This window comes from Vigna radiata, chromosome 1, assembly GCF_000741045.1.
Source record: "Vigna radiata var. radiata cultivar VC1973A chromosome 1, Vradiata_ver6, whole genome shotgun sequence".
Classification (NCBI taxonomy): Eukaryota; Viridiplantae; Streptophyta; class Magnoliopsida; order Fabales; family Fabaceae; genus Vigna; species Vigna radiata.
In genome coordinates this window covers 13,681,911-13,699,258 of record NC_028351.1, presented here as the reverse complement: position 1 = coordinate 13,699,258, position 17,348 = coordinate 13,681,911, and the positions used below count along the sequence as shown (strand labels likewise).

General features: G+C 33.5%; 1 protein-coding gene across 1 annotated transcript; it reads left to right on the top strand.

Moving 5' to 3' along the window:
• The first annotated feature begins 14,764 nt into the window (after nt 1-14,764).
• LOC106757853 lies at nt 14,765-16,450 on the top strand. The gene has a single exon (XM_014640687.1). It carries the CDS (start codon nt 14,765-14,767, stop codon nt 16,448-16,450), a length of 1,686 nt encoding a protein of 561 aa, XP_014496173.1.
• Nucleotides 16,451-17,348: the final 898 nt, after the last annotated feature.

Genomic DNA, 17,348 nt, shown 5'->3' with positions numbered 1-17,348 from the left:
GCTGATCTGCAAAAATAAAAGATATAGGGTAAATCAGCAAAAAGAGAAAATGGAAATCTATAACAGCAAAAATTAATATGTCATTTGAAGTAAAGAAAAAAAATATTATTTAATAAAAAAAATACTATTTATTATCTAAAAACACAAAATTAATACTATTTCTATTTAAAACCTATTTTTATCCTAATATACTAATCTATCTTAATTCTAGGAAATTAAAAGCTAAACTATCCTAAAAAAGTAATATTAACATAGAAAAATAGGGAAATTTAGACACTTAACACGTTACATAGTTGCTTTATAGTTGTCACATTAGCATCATTATGTTCTTTGAGAGTCAATAGAATATTTGAGGACTTTCTTAATCCTTAGTCATGTCAACAACAATTGATTGTTCAACAACATTTAACCTCCCAACAAAAGGATGACCAACCAATGTCTCTACTAGTTGATGTTAGTGATTCCTCACATAAGCTTTTTAAACCCAACCTTTCTTGTGTCGGATACAGTAGGTTGAACTTCCTATACTTTCAATCATATCACACATAAGAAATACTGTATTTCTAAGTCTGGATAGATTACAACACACAGATATAAGTATCTCTTTGCCTTTTATTTCATGCAGTCTTGCTAAAAAGGAAATTCAATCACTAATATGCAGCCGAATCAGAGTTATGAATAACATATCATAACTAATTTCTTAGTGTAGAGTTTTATGCCAAGCTAAATCTATATTCAAAGCAGTATAGAACAGAAAAGGTTTTTAACCTAGAGCATAGTAAGTATCAGAAAAAAGCAAGTAGTCTCAATTCTACATAATTAAAACCAGTTTAACAGGTACACGATAAAGAAAAATGAAATTGAAAAGTAGAGAAATTTTATTGGTACATGAAAAAAAAATAGTAATCATGAAAGTTATTAAATTCAAAACAAGTAATAACTTTTTTTCTCTAATTCTTTTTCTTTTACATTAGAGGGAAAAAAAGACATGATACCTAGGAGCACGAAGTGACCGCGGACGAACGCGGAGAAAATTGTTCCGGCACTATTAAAGCATTGGAGAAAACCAAGGTTCCACCGGCATTATGTCCTGCAGCTAGTGGATGTGGCTTTGGCCGTGGTCGGGCCAGTCGGTGATAGGGCCGGGGCTGTAATCGTGACGGCCGTGTGTGAGATTTTTTATGATATAATTTTATTTTTTTATTGATGTTTTATTTTTATGGATTATCGGGAACACTTTAAATAATTTATATTTTTAAAAAAAAATTAAAATTGACGTTTTATTTTTATTTTTTAGAAATCTTATATGAAAAGTTATAAAAAATTATTATTTAAAATAAATATGTTATTATAGGTAATGAAAAATGTTATATTTTTAAACATGAAGTTTAAATAAAAAATTAGAATCAATTAGAAAACTATATAAATAATGATTTTCAAAAATTTAAACTAAAATTTTATAATTTTTAAATATCCATTAAAAAAATTATTAAATACTCAACAAAAATAATATATATATATATATATATATATATATATATATATATATATATATATATATATATATATATATATATATATATATAACGGTAAATAATTAAAATAAATTAATATGTTCCCATTTTACTAAAATTAATTTTATTAATTTTCAAAATTTATAAGTATTATTGTGATTCAACAAGAAAATAGTCTACATAAAATTTCATTTTCACTGAAGCAATGGCATGAAATTAAAATAGGAAAACTGATTAATAATACACACTTAACTGGAAACTAACATAAACATTTGAGACATAAATATTAAAATTGCATATAAATTGGATGAATGAGTGGGATCATGCCAAAAGGTAGATCATGCATGTCACATTGCAAATATATATTTTTTTTAAATGTTGTCAACACACAGTCTATACCAAGTTATAGAAAGGCACCCAATCTTTTCATGAGTGATAGATTTTAATTGTTTAATGTTGTGCTAAGTGTGTTTATATATTAATTAAACGTTCTGTGTAGTTTCATTGTCTCTTATTTACTTTTTACATATTTAATTAAAGTTTCTAATTAAAGTTCTGTTTAATAAATTTAATTTGACATATTAATTTTTCTAATTTAATATTGTATCTTAGGTTGAAATTGATTATTGTAAAAATAAATTGTTGGCTTATATATTAGGTGTTCACATTATTTGATGTTATGAGCCCTAAAGACATTACAGCTACATGTTCTTTGATTTATTTCTTATAAGTTTTTGTTTTATAATTAGTGATTACATATATACTAAGAATGCAGTTAACGCTTTTCTATGGATAACGGATATTCTGGAAAACTTAAACCATTTTTTTGAATTTGACGGTGATACAATTCTCTTTTTTTTTTATAATGCACTAAAATTCTTGAATGTTTTGAATACTAAATATTAAATAATTAAATATTATCAATTAATAAATATTACTTAATAAATAATAATAAATTTTAAATCCATTGTAGCTTTTACAATTTTATTATTTTGTTAACATGTTTTTGAATGTGTTGGGCTCAAATTGCAACGGATAGTTATAACAATTATTTATAATGGGTTAAAAATTCCTAAAAGTATTTTGGTAAAATAGTAAATATTAAATAAGTAAATATTATGAATTATCGACTAATAAATATTAACAAATATTAGACCATAAAATAAGTAATGTGGTGTTCCATGTCAGATTAATTTTTTTGTGTATAATTAGTTGCATTTTGTATGGGAGAAGTTTTGCATCATCCCATGTAGATCATTAACTAGGAAAATAACATGTTCTTTCCCATGTTACTTGTATCGACTTTGTATAAATTAAATATTATATATTATATTTTATCATAATATATATATATATATATATATATATATATATATTTATATTAAATTATGATTATAAAATAGGTTTGTGAATAGGCTATTTGGTGTTACAAATTATTTCTCTTTTTCTCTACTATTAGCCGCATTATATATAAAGATGTTTTGTATTTTTACATGCACGCACTGGTTGGATAATTAATTATGATGACAAATGTTCTTTCCCCTCTTATTTATAACCACTTTGTATAAATTAAATAATATATATATATATAAATAAAAGTTCAATATTATTTATTTTTATTAACTTATTTATTATTTATATTTTGAGGTGACTATCCGTGCTTAATGATGTATATACTCTCGTTAATATAGGATAAAATATGTTTTTAATTCTTAATTTTAATTAAAAAATAGAATTAGTTTTTTTTTTTAAAATATTGACCTAATTAATTTAATCTTCAACTTTAGAAATATATGGATTTAGTTATTTAAACTAAATTTTATTAAGTTTATTTAACATTTCAAACACATTTAATAATAATATTTGAGTTGTCACTAGTGCAAAAATAGGTTTCGACGTCAATGTTTCCGGCCTTTTATGTCCAACTCGAAAGCAACGTCATAGCGAGAGACATTATATTGACGTCGAACTATAAAGCCGACGTTAAATTAAGATATATGATGTTTGGCCCATCATATGACGTGACGTCATAATGATGATTATTAGGTGTTATTTCTGTTGGATGGAAAGGTGGATTTGACGTCCACTATAAAGAGGTTAGACGTGGAATTGACGTGATATTTACTAAGGGGCTGACGTCAATCTCGCTAAGCCACAAAAAAATTTGCTCAAAGAATATTTACTTTGAGAGTGCATAGTTCGACGTTAAATTGAGGTTTTTTTTTTAATATTTAAAAAGTGAAAAACAATTGAAAAACTTACATGCATCATACTTGTATGATTGAAATGTTTAACATTCTTTCTCCACCAGCGACTTCCAGTGCATCATTTAGAGCAATATACAATGACACATGACACGGGAGGCCAAATAATCTTAATTCCCACCCCAGCTCTACCGATCCTTTATTCAACTTGTGTATTTTTTTCATCAATATGGCTAGAGGATCATCATCATCTTCTGCTAGCTCATCATCTTCATGGCTCACAGGTTTAGTCATTGGTTGTTTGTCAAGACGGTAGAATTGAAAGACGCATTTATAAAAGTTATTAATTATTTATTTATAACTTGAACATAAAAATATTGAGAATAAGAATATAATATTGTTGGTGGGCAAAAATATGACATGATCAAATCCTTAGGCCAAGCTATAAATGTGCCTAAGGCCTCCCCCACGAATTGGATTTTAGAGGTTGGCAAAGACACTTATGCGTGGGGTTCTCTAACTTCATCAATTGTGACCTGCGCGTGAGTGGGCAATAAAGGAACACCTTGAATGATTTGTCCTCCTGCAATTTGTCCTCCCATGACCATTACGCGAGGAGGATCCTCATCAACTGAACGTTCACACTGACAAGTATAATCGGTAGAATTTGCAGTAGAGAATGAGCCTTTGGTGCTCACACGATGTGGGGTTGGATCTTCTGTGGGGATGTCCTCCCTCTATTGTTGGGACATCTTATGAATTATTTCTTCAAGAAGCTTGTGATATTTTTCTTGTTGTTAGAGGCGTTGCATGACTCTATTGCTCATTGAATTTTTCCTCCATATGGACCTACATCTGTTGCTTTACCTTACTTAACGCCTCCTGACTCGGGGCCCCTATGCTTTTTGGTTTATGGCCAAAGTAGTCTCTCAATCCAATAGATCCTCCAACGGCACACACATTACCTGTGACTGAATTCCCTTCCTACCTTGGCCCACAAATGTACCCAGAGTCTGTTGCTCAACCAACTCATCATGCATATCATAATGAACTTTGATACATAAAATAAATTGTTACATAAAATTGATATGAACTATGATAATGATTTAAAAGTGTTTACTTACAATTCTTTGGGATATAACTTGAGTCTTCTGGGATGTCGTCTGACCATGGAACTTAGTCTATGTGTTTGTGTCAACATGCCCAAATAGCTCGTAAATTTTTTCGCATGTGGGCACTAGGAGTACCCGATCAGGGATCAATCTCCATTACCAACTTCTCCATGGCAACCCGACGAGATGTGACTTTAGTCAACAGAGTCACAGATCTACCATGTCCAATCCTTCCTGATCCATAACTCGTCATACCTATTTACAAAGACTAGTACATTTAAAGTTAGAACAAACAATATATATATATATATATATATATATATATATATATATATATATATATATATATATTGTATAAGTAACTAAAATAATAAAAAGACACTTATTTCTCCCATATGCCTTCGTTGTGATCACTTTGAATTGCATGGATTTCATTAGGTACATCATCAACCTTATTTCCAATGGTTCTTGATGATAAGGAGGTTGTCTCAAGTAAATCTAGAGAGTCTTCATCATAACTTGTGTGCACGGTGATGAGTCGATATTTTATACCATTAACTTAGTTTTTCGCGCCGAATTGTGTTGATGATTTGCGCTTAATTCTTAGTTATTGTGTCATTTTCACCATTTGGGCTTAATTAGACCAATAATTCTGATTTTAATTAATTTAAATTAATTGAGCTTAATTATTCCTATTTTTATTTTTTCAGGGAAATTTTGGAATTACACTGTGAGACTTATGGAAGAGCACCAATTAAGTGAAGACTCTCCACAAAGACACTTTAGGATTGGTCAAATTTTAATTTAGTAGATTAGGCTTTTTAAACTAAGTTTTGTATTTTGGGCTAATTTTGGTAGATTAGACAAAAGCCCAATTGTAAAAATGGTGACATGGCCCTAGGGTTTTTAATGGGTGGACCCCACCATGAGCATGGAACTTTTCAGACCTAGGGATCCTAAGAGGGGCCAGCCGTCACTTGCATGAGCACTCTCTCGGCAATTTCATATTTTTTGGGTCTGGACATTTTTTTCCTTGTTTTGCTGGTTACACTCTCTTGGGAATGATAAGGTAGCTCACGTTTTTTTTTTTTTGGAAATGTTGAATGAAACAACACTTTCCTTCTGATAAGTTTGTCTTTAAACATTGTTTGGGTGGAATGAAGAATAGCTAGCAGCTGTCACATTCTTTTCATTTTTCTTGGTTGGAATGTTGATTAATTTAGAGAGGAATACTTGATTCTGGAAGGAAGATAACATCACTTTCTTGCTTGAGTCATGCTGACTACTTGGGATTGTTATCACGTGTTGGTTTCCTGGGAATAGCTGCTCAACAATCACTTTATTTCCACAAATTTTATTATAACTTGAATTGATGATGAGTTTCTCGGTCAAAGGATAGTATTTCCTTGGCATGTGTCACGTCCCGGAATTGGAAAAGCACAGTTCAATTTATTTTAAAAAAAAATCTTTCGGTCAAGAAACGGTGCTTGGGTTTGGAGTAGGTGCTAGTACGATTGGCTTTAAATTAGAAATAATGCTGATTTCACTTGCTTTTCTTGATTCAAGGTCACATCCTATGGGTACTACGTTGCTGCCCAAGTAAAGTTTAGCCATCTTTTCTTTTCTTTATTTTGTGAAATCAAAAGTATATTAGGTAGAAGTTGATGTTGTTGAGTGATGTTGGGACGGTGATCCTTGTTCAGTGGTGGTATGGAGAGAATGAATGTCATTAATTGCTTTGATGAAGTGATGTTACGGCTGAAGCAAAAGGCAACCACAGTGGCAGCTTGATGGGATGTTGGGTGCAGCTGAAAATAGGCAAGGGTCCTACTGAGTTGGAAGCACATGGCCATTTGTCATTTCTTTTTCTTTGGAGAGCACATGGAGTAGTGGTTGCATTTTCTTTGATGGCTGCAGAACCAAATCAATTAATTCACAATTGTTGTAAGAGTTACATTACTGTCACGTTTTGGAAGAGGATAGATAACTTTCATTTTGAAGCATTGAATTGGCTGCAGCAATCTCACGACAAAGGTTTATTCTCTGGGCCATTTCAATTTTAATTTCATTAGATGAAAGTACTTGGGCACGTGAGTGAAAAAAAAATACATGTTTATTTCTCTAATTTAATTTTGTATTTAATTTAATTTAACTGTGTTGGGTAGTTGTTTGTTGTCTTGTTGGGGTCTAGTATTTTATTTTATTTTGTTTGAATGTTGTCTAAGGTTTTTAATAGTGTTAGTTTAATTACCATGCTAGCTTAAATTAGTTTGTTTGCATATGTGTTTGTATTGACTTCTTTAATTTTTTGCAAAACATTTTCACAAAACCCCCCTTTTTCGTGTTAGACTCGATTCTTAAACCGCAAAATTGGTCTTTGGAAGACGACCTAAGGGTCATTCCCTAGCTATACTGCATTTATTTGCACATCAAATTTGTGTGGGTTGCGACACCCATCAAATTTTGGTGCGGTTCTGCCTTCCAATACCATTAACCATTTATGATTTGTTGGATCAGTGAGATAAAATATTTGTCTTTCCTGATTAGCCATAATAAATGGTTCATCCGTATAACTCATTTTGTTAAGATCCACCAAAGTGAACCTGAGGTCATCTGTTACCACACCAGAATTGTTATCAACCCATTTACACTTGAAAATTTGAACTCTAAAACTAACATAATCAACTTCCCAAATTTCTTGTATTATTCCAAAATAACTCATGGGTGCTATAACTTAATTTTTATCCTTGGAACTGACAAAGTGCACAGCCTCAGCTTGTAGGGTAACTCCACTATTTTAAACTCTACTTTTATCATCTTCCTCCTTTGAATAGAAATAATAATTATTTATGTAACAGCCGCCGAAAGTGATCACATCGGTGTTAGATCCATGATCTATTCTTAATAGACTTTCAGAAACATTTGGAGTTGTGTAAACCTTTTTCTTAAACCAAGTTAAGAAGTATTTGTTATGTTCATGAAGTGACCACTTTTCATTCATATGAGGGTGTGCATACTTTATTTGATCAATGTGTTGCGAAATGTAAGGAAAAACATCGTCTGTGTTGTTTAAAATGTACATATGAGCTTGATTAACTTCGTTTCTACTAACACTTTCAATTTTCACTCCTCGAACTCCCTTACCTTCACATTTGTCTATTCTTTGGAAGTCCTATTGGTTCACAACTTGACATATAACTTGAGCAGAATTCAATGGCTTTCTCTATAATGTAGCGCTCTATAATCGAAGCTTCAGGTTGAAATTGATTCTTAAGATATCCCTTTAAGATCGTCATATTTCTCTCAATTGGGTACATTCATCTCAAGAAAATAGGCCCATATATTCGAATTTCTCTCGAATTTCTCTCACTATATGGACAATCAAATGAACCATGATATCATAAAATGAGGGCGGGAAATACATTTTCAATTGGCACAATAGTCTAATGGTCTCATTTTGCAAATCATCTAATTGTCGAGGATCAACAACTTACAAATTGCATTAAAAAAAAAAGCTCAAACATGTGAGAATACCTCTAACAGAAGCAGGTAATATGGCTCGGATAACTACTGGTAAAAGTTGTTGCATTAAGACAAGACAATCGTGAGACTTTAAGCTAACTAACTTTAAAACTTGCACAGAAACAAGGCTACTAATATTTGATGAATAACCTTCTGAAACATTCATACTATGTAAACACTGACAAAAAAATTGTTTTTCTTTTCACTCTATCTTTTGTCTTTCCTTTTACGTTTAGTAAAGTCCCGAAAACACTATCACATAAATTTTTTTAACGTGCATCATGTCTATGCAATATCGCACATCAAGTTTACACTAATATGGAAGATTAAAGAATATTGATCGTTTCTTCCAAATGTTTTTCTCAATAGTCTTCTTTTGATGTTTTCCGAACACAACATCAATGTTCTTCACCTGGTTGTATACTTATTCCCCATTGTGAGGTTTGGACACAACATAATTTTCAGGACTTCCATCAAACATTTTTTTCAATATACGGTAAAGGTTATTTCAATGAAGGAATTTTCGATGTCTTGTATATACTTTTTTTTTTGCCCATGCTTCCATCGAATATAACTAGTATTTTCTTCACAATGGGACATGCAAAATAACCTTTAACACTCTAACCACTCAAGTTTCCATATGCTGGAAAATCATTTATGGTGCAAAACAACATTGCACGCAAATAAAAGTTTTTTTATGAATATGAAGACCTCGACGCCCTCTTTCCACAAAATTTTCAAATCATCAATTAACGGTTTCAGATACATATCAATGGCATTTTCAGGTTGTCTATGACCCAATATCATCATAGACAACATAAAATATTTTCTCTTCATGCACAAGATAGGAGATAGATTGTAAATCATCAACAAAACTGGTCATGAACTATGTTTGCTACTTAAGTTGTCATAAGAATTCATACCATCGGTAACAAGTGCAAGTCTTAAGTTTCTTAGGTCTGCACCAAATTCTGGAAATGTTTCATCAATCTTCTTCCATTGTGGGGAATCAGCTGGGTGTCGAAGAAGATTGTCAAACTTTCTTACATCAACGTGCCATTTAAGATTCTTCGCAATTTCTTTAATGGAAAACAATTGTTTCAACCTAGGTACTATCAAGTACCACATTAACTTAGCAGATGGGCCATCATTATCTTCATCATTATTTCCATCTACTGTCTTTTTAAATCGTGATAAACCACATGTCGGACACACCTTTAGTGAAACATACTCATCTATATACAATACACAATCATTGGGACATGCATGTATCTTTTGGTATTCCAAACCCATTGGACATAAAATTTTCTTCGCGTCGTAATTACGGATAGGTAACTTGTTATTTTCTGGAAGCATCACTTTCAATAACTTCAACAATTTTGTTCAACTTTTATCAGTCTATCCATTCCTTATTTTTAAACAAAACAATTTCAAAATTACCAATAATCGTGTAAAGTTGATGCATCCTAGATACAACTCTTGTTCTGAATCGTTCTTAAGACTTTCGTATAAATGAGCTCTTCCAAAATTTTCTTCTCCAACATCAAATGTCATTTTCTCTAAAGGATCACACATTCATTCATCCATATAATTCGAACCTCTTGACGTTGTTGGGTGGTATAATACTTCTCCATGCCAAGTCCAAACTGTATAACTTCTCATTATTTCATAGATGAACAAATGATTACGGATATTATCCAAGTCTTCCAATACTTGAATAAGAAAACAAACACAGAACAAAAATATGTCCCATTCACTAATTTTGTGTGTTCTTTAACATATTCTGAGAACACAAAAACTCTCATTTTGTTCTCTTCACTAATACGACGTTCATTCATCCAACTTTTATCCATACTACTCTTAATAAGTTTATAAACAATAAAAAGCAAGATACCACATCAAAAAATAAATCTAACTTACAAATCTATTAATGAATACAAAATCACAAACAAAACTATAAACGCGACATCAAAAACAAATATATTAAAATAAATAACATAAAACTGACCTCAAGTGTTCTTAGAGTTCGTGAATGAAACAAATGATGCACACTTGAACAAATGAAGGTTGAACTCGCTAACCATGTAAAAGCCTTAAGGAAAACGAAAATCAACCGGCCAAAAGATAGGGAGAACCACACAAATGATCATGAAAACACTTTTGCAAGAAATAACTGAGTAAAAACTAAGCTTGGTTGGTGTTCGCACTCGTCTTCGAAAAAGAAACTTCAAGCCAAATGAAAGAGTGAAGAAATAGTGATACTAGAGTAAGTTTTTACAATTTTTTACAACACATAAGACGTCGGCCCCTAAGTAAATTCAACATCTTATAGATACATGATGTTGAACTTAGGGTACCTCAACATTATATGGTAATAAATATTTAAACATGCCTACCAAATTTTTATTTTTTTTTTTTGCTTCTAAATGACCAATTAGACATTAGCCTACAACATATTCTAACGTCTAAGTGGTCAGACAGAAGTCAAAAGGTCATTCTCCCTTCATCAGAAGGGATATAATGTCAAATTAAGCAAAGGACATGCGTCATATATACCTCAAACATTGTAGTGAATGTTATGAATGTTTACTCCACTTTAGTTAATAATATTAGTTTGACGTCGAACTAAGCTGGGGTTTGACGTCAATTTTGTCAGGAGATGGGGTCAATTAGGAGATGCATTAATTATAGTGTTGTTTCCAACGCAAGTGTTGACATCGAATACGGCTAGCTTCAACGTCAATTTTACTCAATGGAAAGGGGACATATGGAAACATTTATTACAGCATTGTTACCAACCTGAGTTTGACGTCGAACTGGGCTAGGGTCGGACGTGAAATAGGTTTGAGGAGGGAGTAGTTGGGAACATTTATTACGTTGCAGTTACTAACGAAGGGTTTAACGTCGAGATGAGAAGGGGTTTGGCATCAAATTGGTGTCCATTACTCGTATACAAATACCATGCACAAGAGTTACTTTGGTTCATAATTGTTTCCCTATTGAACATATTAGGATCCATTTTTATGTTTTCTTGAAAATTTTTCTTTCCTTCAGAGTTCAGAGCATTTGTCTTCTTCAAAAAGAAATTTGTTGTCTTGAATTTCAAAGTGCAGATGCATCTTCAAGACTCATTTCTGTATCAATGGAGGTGCACTTTGATTTTCGAAGACAGTAAAATTTGTTTTGGGGGATACAAATGTGATAAAATCTTACTGAAAGGGGAGTCTTTAGAAAACTTAAACCATGGTTCACAATATGTTTAATGGTGAAACAATTTTAACAAATATCACTACTATTGCATAGTTTGATCTAATAAGTTTAAATGTTTATGATATTTGGATGATTCATTTTTTAAGTTTTCCTGAAGTTGTTTTTTATAATTAGATTTTAGAGGAAATGAATTCTTTTCGTGAAAAACAACTTCAGGAAACTTAAAAAATGAATAATCCAAATATACAAAATGACGTTAAACATTGTTATTGGTCGATGTCAATATGCAAAATGAGGTCGTATATTCACTTAATCCAGCGTCAAATACCTTCGAGGATTTCAAAAAGAAATCTATTATTACAAAACATAGGTTCAAAAGTGAAAACCAAAACAAAAGAAATCCATTATAACAAAACATAGGCTCAAACATGAAAACTAAACCAGCAAAAGAACCAAAGGTTATGTGTAAGATGAAGAAGGTTTTTGAAATCCATATTTGTTAGCTTTTTACTCTGAATTTCTATCATACCTTCAAGTTTCACAAAAACTATTCATAATGACGATTAATCAACGATAAAAAAATGTCTTGCTTTTGTGAACTTAAAGGAGTTAATAGAATCTAAAGACAAAAAGTTAACAAAACGATTGTTGGTTTCGAAAACTATGTAAGAAAGAAAAAGTTTGGTTAATGAAAGTGTAATATTTTCAAAGGATCCTAAAACTTTTTTCAAAGTGAAATTGTGGGGAATATAAGAAACGTTTCATATTAACTTATTTTGATATGGACGTCTGTTCTTGCTTAAACGAACATTATATGTATACCCAGGACACAGTTTAACGTCGTTTATGTATGTGGTCAGACATCATTTATTTTCAGATGTCGAATGAGAGACCTAACATTGTTACTTGTAATACAAGTTTACACTAACCAATGACTGAAGATTAAAGTGAATTGAGAAGATTTTATGACCTACAACGAGATCATTGTATTTATTTTCGAAAAGGTTGCTTCGAAACTATTATTATTTTTCGAAAGTTTATGCACAAAACCTACAAAGTGTTTTGAATCATGGAATCCAAAACAAAATTTTAGATTATGTAATCTAGAAATTTGAAAATGTATTCTAAACTATAGAATTTATAACACAATACATTCTTTACTTACATAATTCAAAAATCTAAAATATATTTTCGAATTACACAATCCAGAATGTATTCAAAAATATATTCCAAAATGTGTAATCCATAACACATTTCCAAGTTTGACAATCTAAACATGGGTATTTGATATATTTTCAACACTCTCACGGAGGTGCAAGAAGAAACCGTGGGACTTCAAAAAGTACTCGTAAAGTTATATGCTTAATGATGTTCTGCTTGAAAAGTGATAGGATGTTTGAATTCAAATAGGTGTTAAAAAAGTCATTCTGAATAGAATAAACTTAGAAGATTGCGGTAAGGTAAATAATAAGGCAAAAAAAAAAAAAAAAAAAAAAAAGAATAAAGTTGTAAAAGAAAAAAAAAAATTGGTTGAGATAAGAAAAGGATTAGAACACAACCATTAATTTCAAGGATAAATTTAAGTAAATTTTTCCATTTGAAGAAGTTCTTTAAGAAAAAAACTAAATGCAAGAGTTTCACATCTTAGATTATACACATTCTCATATTATATAATATAAAATATATTTTTAAATTCTAAATTGTACCATTGAAAAAATGTTTCTAGATTGTACAATTCAAAAATTTTCTAATCTATGCATAATTTAGTATTTGGCTACATCTATGGAGGTGTTAGAAAAAAAATATAGACTTGATCATACAATTGCCCTATAACCTTTTTCGTCCAAAAGCTCTTCAAGAACACTTCAATAATTTTATCAAAAAACCCAAAATCAATAACACCTTAAAGCTCATATCTAATAGGTGCAAAGGTGAGAAGAACCATGAAATGAATACAAGATTTTCCTTTGTAGAAGCTTAATGAATGTCTCTTCTCTCATTCTTGAACCTTTTATGGTTGATATTATCTATACGAAATATTACTATGAACTATCATGTGGTTTCTATACATGAATTTCTCTCTTCCACATACTAATTTAATCATCATCTTTTGTTAATTCATATTATAATTGTACAATTTTATTTAACATAAAGACATCAAAATTACATTACCTATATTAAACATCACAAACTAGTTACCAATATTACTAATATAAGGATTTTAAAACAATATTACTAGGGAAACAATTTTATTAAAAAATCTCTTCTTAGTGTCATAAAATTAATAATAAAACTGTACACAAATATATATATATATATATATATATATATATATATTTATTGTAATATAAGGAATTGAGAGGATCGGGATTCCTGTGAGGAAGATCGGGAGAAATACGATATTGATAGTAGGGGAAACGGGATAGCTTTCCTATAGTATGTAGGCACGATGCGCGGGATGTTGTAAAGAAGATCGGGAATGTTATAGAGAAGATCGGGATTAGGCAGCTACCAAAGAAGAGGATAGGCGCGACTTAGACGGAGCGAAAATCTAGGGATTAGGTCAACTGCCCTGACTAGGAGGCTATGTGGGCGGAGGAAGTTACGGAGCACTATGGAGTACGTGGGTCAGTCCTATCCCCACTCCTATTTTGGCGGATTTCTTCTCCTATAAATAGTGGCACAAATCTCAGGTATGGGTTGGACTGTTTTGACATCTAATTTGGCTAGAGTGATTTAACTAACTTGAGCGTCGGAGTGCTAACGTGCAGGTGTCCACCGCTCAGTTTGTAGATCTCTCGTCATTAGACTGTCAAGTAAGGAACGAACTCAGTGGTCTTCATTATCTCGTTCCCCCAACCGAAACATTTTGGCGCCCACCGTGGGGCACGAGTATTGCAACCTTTATACGACCACGATGGCAGGAGACCTTTCATTACAATTACTCAAACAGATGCAGCGCGAAATGCAAGAAATGAGGGCTGAAATAGCCGCAATGCGTGCTGAAAGGGCGAATGTTCAGAATCCCTTACCTACGCATTCTGTGCATGTAGAAACAGTGAATATTGAGACTGAGGAGAGTGGTCATCAAGCCACTGTATGAGATGATCGGAGGAGAGAGAATGACGTTCAACTGAATAATAATAGAGAAGAGGTGAATCGGCAAGCTGAACAAAGAAGAGGAGGTAATGGAGAGGTGAATATGCGGAATAGGGGAGAGCAGGATGGGAACGGCCCCGAACAGAGTAGGCATAGAGGCGAGGAGAACAATCCAAATGTGGCCCGCAGAAATGGTGCTACTAGGTTGGACGGCGAAAACAGTGGAGCTAACTTTCGTCACCGCAACGAAGACTATCGTAATATATCAGAAGGACGGGGCCCAACGGTAGCCGACCGAGACCCTAATAGACCCGATCAGGCAGAAGGACTTCATCCTTTCACAGTGCAAGTTATGCGGACAATTATGCCAGAAAATAAGGTGTTGCCCGCAATGGAAAGATATGGAGGCTCGACGGATCCCGTCAAACACCTTCGATCCTTCATTGACACTATGGCGGTATATTCATCCGATGAAATGGTGTGGTGTCGAGTCTTCTCACTATCGCTAAAAGGAGAGGCTTTAGACTGGTTTCACTCGCTGTCACCTAATACGATTGATAGTTTTGCCACCCTCCGAAGATTATTCAGTCAACAGTATATATCAAACAAGACACCGGGGATGACATACACAACCCTGATGAGGATGAGACAAGGAAGAGAAGAGTCACTTAAAGGATTCATGGAAAGATTCAACAAAACAGCTCGACAAGTACGTAATATTGACCAGAGGTTAATAGTTAGTGCCTTAACTTCTGCCCTAAAACCTGGACCGTTCGTGGACTATTTGTATGCTGAGGAGCCCCAGAATATGGCCGAGCTACAAAATAAATTAACCAGTTTTATTCGTATCGAAGAGGGAAGAGCTTATCACAAAGGGCAAGAAGTCGAACCAAGGGGACAAGTAAGAAAGGAGAACAATAATCGAAGGATGCCCAGAGTAGAAGAAGGACCGATCGGGCAACGCAGGGTAGAACAATCGCGAATCTTGCAACACGCTCATCATACACCCCTTAACGCTCCTCGAGTTCGGGTAATGGAAGAAGCTTTAAGGGCTGACTTATTGAAAGTTGTTCGAGCCCCCACACCGTTGGGAGCAGACGAAAATAAGTATTGTCGGTATCATCAGAATAGAGGGCACACAACGGAAGAGTGCACAACCCTGAAAGACAAACTGGAAAATCTTGTTCAAGCTGGGCACTTACAAAAGTTTGTACAACGTTATAAAAGAGGAGCATCGAACGTGATAAGGCATAAAGGAGAAAGAAGTCATCAACCAGACCGAAGCAGAAGTAGAAGCCGAAGCAGAGAAAGAGTGACCAGAGGGGTTATAAATACTATCTCTGGAGGGTTCGCAGGGGGAGGTTCGTCAGTGTCAGCGCGTAAAAGGCATTTGAGAGGCTTACATCATGTGAATCAAACAGGAATAGAACGAAAATCTATGCCTATGATCTCATTCTCAGATGAAGATTTTCACGCTCCAGATCCCGATCAGGACGACCCAATGGTAATAATAGCCATGATCGCTCGATATCAGGTGGGAAAAGTCTTAATCGATCAAGGAAGTTCGGCTAACATTTTATACTGGAAAACCTTTCAACAGATGGATATACCAGAAGGAGCGGTTCGACCTTTTCATGAACAGATAGTCGGATTTGCAGGAGAACGGGTGGATACTAGAGGGTACATCGAGCTCAAAGTGAGCTTAGGATTGGAAAAGGATGCCAAGGAACTTCAGATCCGTTTCCTGCTCGTGGATGCAGACACTTCATATAACGCACTCTTCGGATGACCCTGTTTGAACGTCTTCGGTGCGATCGTTTCAACTCCGCACTTAGTATTGAAGTACCCCGCAGATACAGGAAAAGTTTGTACCATCCGGGCCAATCAGAAAATGGCGAGAGAGTGCTACGCAGCAGGTTTAAGAGTTAAGCAACGACCACACATAAAATCCGAAGAGCGATCGGTTGTAGCAGTAGCTGATTTGGATCCGAGGACAAGTAATGAGGACCGGATGGAACCCTTCGGAGAAACTCAACCATTCCAGTTAGAAGAAGGAACGGATAAACATACGTTGATCGGCAAAAATTTAAATGAAGAAAATGCTAAGAACATCGGCCAAGTATTGTTCAACAATAAAGATCTGTTTGCATGGGTCCCATCTGACATGCCTGGAATACACCCGAATGTCATCTCTCATAAACTATCGGTCTTTCGTGATGCCCGACCGATTGCACAGAAGAAGAGGAGGCTAGGTGAGGAAAAGAGACAAGCCGTCAATGACGAAGTAGAGAAGTTGTTAGATGCCGGATTTATTCAAGAGGTGAAGTACACGACCTGGTTGGCTAATGTGGTGCTAGTGAAAAAGTCTAACGGTAAGTGGAGAATGTGTACTGATTTTACTGATTTAAACAAAGCTTGCCCGAAGAACACATACCCTCTCCCTAGTATTGATGGTTTAGTGGATGGAGTGTCGGGGTATGAAGTTTTAAGCTTCTTAGATGCGTACTCGGGGTATAATCAAATACCAATGTATGCACCAGATAAAGAAAAAATTGCATTTATAACCGACCGTGGTATATATTGTTACAATGTGATGCCTTTCGGTCTTAAAAATGCTGGTGCAACCTACCAAAGACTTATGGACAAGGTATTCGAAAACCAGATCGGGAGATGCATGGAAGTATGTA